A 6,515-nucleotide genomic window follows, 5' to 3' on the forward strand; every position below is an offset into this window, starting at 1 on the left:
GAAAGAAGATCTGATAGTATGAGTCATACATGTAGGCAAATGTGATTTTTTACTTTTACTTTATCTGTTTATCTCATTTCGTTTTACATGTTGAGGTCAAAGTTTCCATTCCACAGAAACTCCCTGCCTGCATTATAGAAGCGCACATGGTTCCACTCACAAGACACAGAAAATAGAAAACCACGACTTCTCCATCCAAAAATGGATTAATAACAAGGCAGATAAGGATGAGGGCCATCTCAAGATAGTTTCCTTTTTAATGCTAATGAATTTTTGGAGCAGAGGCAAATTTAGAATTCAGAGTTAAGCAATTCAAAATAAGCGTGATATCATTATAAATATTTTATTTTATTTTATTTGCATATTTTAATTTGTATAACTACAGTTCAGTGTCGAAGAACCCGTTTGAATTAGTTGATTAAAATAGTTGATAAGTATTCAGAGTTGAAAACATTTTTAGGTGTTGGTGTTGAACATTTTTAGGTGCTGGTGTTGATTTTTACAAGTAAGAGTTATATGTTTCAATAAAAGTGTTGAAATTTATACTGTAACAAGCAATTAGTGTGTTTGGTAAAAAAAATACCAGTAAACACTTTTTTTTTCTATTAAAATACCATAAATGTCCTCAAACCTATTTTCAGGATATATAATTTGAAAGTATTTTTTATACAAAAGGGACAGATGACGAAAATAATATAAAGAAATGGGAATAATTGAAGTTATGCTTTCGCAAGAGTATTTCGAAGATTACAAGAATACACCATTACGGTACCGGTTTCATTTGAGCCTGGTACTTTCGACTCGTAATGTAAATTTATGTGTAACAATTTACTAGAATAATAACAAATATAGTAAATATGAACCCACAACTTTAAAATATGATGGATTTATGAAAAACCATTAAAGGCATAACGCTTAGGGATCGGCAGGTTCGTGGACTAAATTATCTGGGGATTATAATTCTGGATTATAATTTTTGGACAAATTTATCCTTCCTGGAAGGCGGGATAAAGTAATCTCAAGTTTGATGGGATAAGGTGGATATCTAGAATTATGTCTGAGATTAAATTTATATTAGTTGACTGTATAAATTTATATCAGAGTAAATTTATAAGGTCAACCAAACACAATATCAATTTAATCCCAAACTTAATCCTGAGATATCTCACCTCATCTCGCCTACCAAACGATCCCTTAGAGTTTAAATTATGGATCCGCCTTTGGTTTTGGTGACGAACTTATGACTTATAACTGATTTAGGCGTGTACTTCCTCCTTCCCAATTTTTGTGAACCGTTTGACTTGACACAAAATTTTAACAAGAAAGGAAGATTTTTAAAATTTGTGATCTAAAATAAATCTTAGATATTTGTGCAACTAAAAATTATTTCATTAAGGGTAAACGAGTAGTTTTAAAGTGAAGTTATTTTTAATTATAAAAATATGGCACTTTCTTGGGGGCAAACTAAAAATGAACGAGTGTCACGTTAATTCGGACAAAAAGAGTATAAATTTTGGTTGAATGGTATTCAATCACCTTTCAGACTAAAGCTACTGTACTGTTGACCCAATTAACCCGTCCTAAATCCGCTCTCTGAAACTAGTGTGGTCCTCAATAGAGTACCTCTATATATGGTCAAAAGATTGGGGCATTACCAGACTCATCAACCATCACAATTTAATATTGTCCCAGAAATTGTAACACAAAAATGCCATGCCCATCCTGGCCATGTGACATATTTCAGAATTTGTTTTTGTTTATTAGCAATCTATCTTAATCCAACACTGCCAAAACTCACATACTGACATCTGCATTTAATATTGTACCCCTCCAAGTGTCACTCTCCATATGATGTCTACAGCTGCCTTTGTTGCCTAGCTACTAACCGTTACAATTTAGAATTTTCTATTAATCAACTACTGAATGAACTTTTTCTATATATGGTGGAGCAGTGCCTTAAAAAATCCCAAGAATCATTATTTATCTATGGTTTTTTGGGAGAGGGTGTCACGAAAACTATTCCCAAGATTCCATGGAGAGTGAGTAGTGGGAGGTAAGTTACAAAAACCACTGTGTATTTAGGAATAAAATGCACAACGTTATAGGTAAAAGAGTTAGTACTTCTTGTTTCCTTTACCTTTGTATTGCATTAGTTTATTAGTTTACTCCGCCCTTTCTATTTCAACCATTGTTTTAACTTGATCATTAGGAAAAATAATAATAAAAGATTTAATTTACTAAATTATTCATATATGTTAGATGTTTTTGGAGAATTGAGCATTAATTTTAAAGAACTACTTCTTTAATGCTAAAGATATAATTGAAAACAATTGTCAACTTTAATCTTGAGTTCTTAAGTGACTAATATTTTGAGACAACTTTTTTAAGCAAATTAAAACGGGAAGGAGGGAGTAACTTTTATGTATATTATATATACACGCGGAGTAAAAGAATTTTTATTTTATCAAGTCATTCAAAGATAATTATAGAAAGTGAAGTTAGTAATCTAGAAAGCAAGGCGATTACTTGTTACTACATGTTAAAATATTGCTAATAATAGTCAGAGTAGTTTTTGCTTTATACCATGCAAATGAAGACTATTTTACTAGAAAAGTTTTCAGCAGAATACAGTGGATCTGAACTTCATCTCGTTTAGCTCTGCCAGTCTCAAAAATTCATGGTTCCAAGGCTTTAATATTCCCTGCATTCTCTGCTTTGCTCTTCAGCTTGTAAATGGCCAGCTTCTCTTCAAGTTAGTTATGGTGCACTACTCTTGTTTCCCTTCTTCTCTTTTAGTACTTAAAACTCATTTTGCCAAATCTTGAATGAAGTCACTTGTTTGTCTAAACTTTAAGTTATGCATTTAGTACACTGTTTAACTTAGAATAAGATTTAAGTGCTGCTTCTTGTGTTTTCTTCTCAAGAAAAGAGTGAATAGAGCCATTTTCAGACTAAACATCAGGTTTCTCATTGTTCCTAGAACTTTATTTTTTTGTTTTAATTGAGTCTCAAGCTGAAGTTTCTCCTTTATTCTCTTGTCCTGGTATATCTAAAAGCTGAACTTTAGCACAAATCTTAGCCAGATCTGCCTTTTAAATCCACTAGGCAAAAGAAATCAAGAAAGGGTGGATTTTATTGAGTTTGGGACTCTAATACAAGCAACCACAAGAAGTTATAGTAAACTGTCACTGATATAGAAGAGTGAAAAATGAGATCCATAGAGGATAAAGGATGCTTGAATTATGGACAAAAACAAGAGGGTGTAGGAGGAAGCAGTATGAATTTTGAGTTTCATAAAGGGACCGGAATGAATCGAGCATCGACTCACCATAGAACAGCAGCCTCAGGTAAACCAACCCCATCAAAATGGGATGATGCACAAAAATGGTTAGTGAATCTTTCAAGAGGTGGAGGAGGAGAAAAACACCACCAATCTAAAACCGCCCCTCGAAACTCAAATGCTGATGACTTAAGGTTGATTGCACCAGTGCCAAAGAAAGAGGACTATTCGAGTGGCGATGAGGGAGACACTAGTATGATTCAATTTGAAGTGGAAACGAAGAAAGTTGATTGTGATGAATCAATATGGAGAATCAATAAGGCTTCTAATAACAACAACTCTGCATCATCCGTTGTTCGATCGATATGTGTTAGGGATATGGGAACAGAAATGACCCCAATTGCAAGTCAAGAACCATCAAGAACAGCCACACCAATTAGAGCCACAACTCCAGCAGCAAGAAGTCCAATATCTTCAGGATCTTCTACTCCTATTAGGGGCCGAAATGGGCTAGAAAATGGTCAAATTATTGCCACCATCGGTGAGAACAGGGGAAATGTAGGGACCACACAAATCGTTCGCGATGTAGAGGAAACTACTGACAATGAATTAGCAGCTAAGAAGGAAACAGACCATGCCAACAAGCTTAATCCACTGGAGACTCGCGCAATGGCTTGGGATGAGGCTGAACGTGCTAAGTACATGGCAAGGTAATGTGATAGATAGGCTGTTTTGCTGATTATCAGTTTCTACACTTCTGTCAAAATACGTAAATGCCTAGTTGCAGCACTTAAAAGTGTTTTTCAACACTTGATGCTCATTATCAACTTTTAATCAGCTAATCTACACGGGACTGTTGTACCACTCTTTCTTAGCATTGATCATATGAATAATAACAAATATATTGTGTCTGCAGGTATAAGCGCGAAGAGGTGAAAATACAAGCTTGGGAAAATCATGAAAAGAGGAAAGCTGAAATGGAAATGAAAAGAATGGAGGTAATCAATCTTAATCCTTTCTGATATTGCACTTTCTTCCATTACATTCTCTATATCTTCTTGCTTGTGATGGTAAGTATTTGAGTTCTTGTTAGAGGCGGATTTAAGATTTTAAATTTATAGGTGCAGATTATCACTGTCCTTTGTTACACCAAGTGCGAAGTTAATATCAGTATACCTTTTGAAAATAATTAACTTACCGCTGTCCTATACTTGGTCACTGAACTTTACCAACTATAACAGTAAAGTTACAAAATGATTGTTATTTCACATTAAATTCCCAATGGGTACATTTTGTAACTTTACTATTATTGGTTTGTGAAAAGGGAATACATTAGATTATTGTGAAATGGATTTGCAGGTGAAGGCAGAAAGAATAAAAGCAAGGGCACAAGAGAAGTACACAAACAAATTGGCAGCAGCAAGGAGAATAGCCGAAGAAAAAAGAGCCAATGCTGAAGCAAAGCTGAATGAAAAAGCTGTAAAGACATCTGAAAAGGCAGATTACATAAGGAGGACTGGTCATCTTCCCTCTTCTTTCTCTTTCAAGTTACCTTCTTCTTTCTGCTGGTAGTACTAGCCCCTAGATCTGCTCCCTTGTGTACCTATCACTACTATATTTATATTTACGAAGTAGTAGTAGTAGCAGTAACAACTTTGTTCCTTTCATTTCTTCAGGGTTCAATCATATGCTAATGTTGAAAAATCTTCTGTGCTAACGTCTTTATAGTTTGACTTGACATAAAGTTTAATAAAGAAAAGAAGATTTTTGATTTTAAACATATCGTAACATTTGTGTGGTAATAAACGCTTTTCATTAAGGAAATTTAAAAATGTATTGTACTTTTCTTAACAAATTAACAAGAAAATAGTATCAAACAAAGTAAAACGGAGGGAGTAGTGCATTTTGAAAAGCTACAGATATTCGCAGTCCCCTACTAAAATGTTCGATAATTTCCATGGAAGAAATCACCGCAATACTGTTTGAAATCATAAAATTCTGATGTCATTTCACCAACGAAGAATCTTTGGGAATTCAATCCGTCAAAAACATTTTTCGACAGAAAAAACCTGTCAAATATCATTTGGGTTTAGATTCAAAGTCATTCTTGTTCTTTTACGTGGAGTACTAATAGTCCTCCATATTTTGATCCTCTCTTTTCTTGACGTTGAGAGGTTCATCATATCAAATTTCAAGTGCAACAGTACAAACTTTTCTTTCCTTGCAATATCATTTGTCTGTCGTAGATCGAGAAATTAAAGGTAAGATACATATCATATATTTCTTTTCTTCACAAGAAAAACAAAATTAAGGAATACATGTAATCAACTTGAATAAGTCTGACAACGTTATATTTTTATTTTCTTTTTTATTGTTCTTCTCCACAAGGGAATACCTTCTGCAAAATAAAATTCTTAATCCGATAGGAATCAAACATGAAAAGAAGTATTAGGCTTGATCTTATCTTGTTACATCACCTTTAAATTTATTCATTTTTCACGTATTGAGATTTGGAACTTGTCTTTCTATCATACTTGTGAGAACTTCATGCTATTAATTTTTGAAACAGTTTAATGTCCGGGAAATGTAGAGAATAGTCCAAAAAGGAAAGGTAGGTTATTAGTGTTGATTTAGCTACAATGATGTTTGGACTGACAAAGAACACTCTTCTTCTCACTTTCTCTCACATGAGTAAATTGTTTCTACTAAACCAGAGGAAGACAATGTAACTGAACATTCCATGCACCAAATTGTGGATTAAATCAACATCGAAACAGAACTGTGAAAGTTTGGGGGAGGACCAAAAGTGCACTAATACTACAAATATGGGGGACTGTAGTGTTCCATGTAAAAAAGCAACGATGACTTCGAGTCTCAATCCAAAGATAAGGGACTATTTTGGGCTTTTTCACGAAGAATTTTCGATAGATTAATGTTAAAGGTAATTAAAAGTTTAAAAGGCAATTAATCCTTGCTATGTGACTTCTTAGTTTTTACACTTTCAGTTTCATTTTTGTTTTGTTTTTGCCTATTCTAACCTTCTCAAAATAATGATCTAGGGAAAGGTTGAAACTTCATGGAGGAAAATCCATGTTGACCGGGATAAATAGCTAAAATCTTGAATAACACTAGAATAAAATAACAAAGAAGCTCTCCTTAATTTTTCAATTTTTTTCGTTAAAAACCCGATGGACTAATGTCAGTTATTTCGGCAAAACAGCATGCAATATATTTT

At 33.7% G+C, this 6,515-nt stretch overlaps 1 protein-coding gene across 2 annotated transcripts; it reads left to right on the top strand.

Annotated features, from left to right (window-relative positions):
* The first annotated feature begins 1,948 nt into the window (after positions 1-1,948).
* Positions 1,949-4,984, top strand: LOC132641249 (uncharacterized protein At3g61260). Of its 2 annotated transcripts, none has more exons than XM_060358162.1 (4): positions 1,949-2,053; positions 2,625-3,990; positions 4,197-4,278; positions 4,640-4,984. In XM_060358162.1, the coding sequence occupies exons 2-4, from the start codon at positions 3,209-3,211 to the stop codon at positions 4,850-4,852; spliced, it is 1,077 nt and encodes a 358-aa protein (XP_060214145.1). In that variant the 5' UTR covers positions 1,949-2,053; positions 2,625-3,208; the 3' UTR covers positions 4,853-4,984. The 2 variants fall into 2 exon arrangements, with proteins under 2 accessions (XP_060214145.1, XP_060214146.1); XM_060358163.1 differs by having other exon boundaries at positions 3,106-3,990.
* The last annotated feature ends 1,531 nt before the right edge of the window (positions 4,985-6,515 follow it).

This window comes from Lycium barbarum, chromosome 5 (genome assembly GCF_019175385.1).
Source record: "Lycium barbarum isolate Lr01 chromosome 5, ASM1917538v2, whole genome shotgun sequence".
Classification (NCBI taxonomy): domain Eukaryota; kingdom Viridiplantae; phylum Streptophyta; class Magnoliopsida; order Solanales; family Solanaceae; genus Lycium; species Lycium barbarum.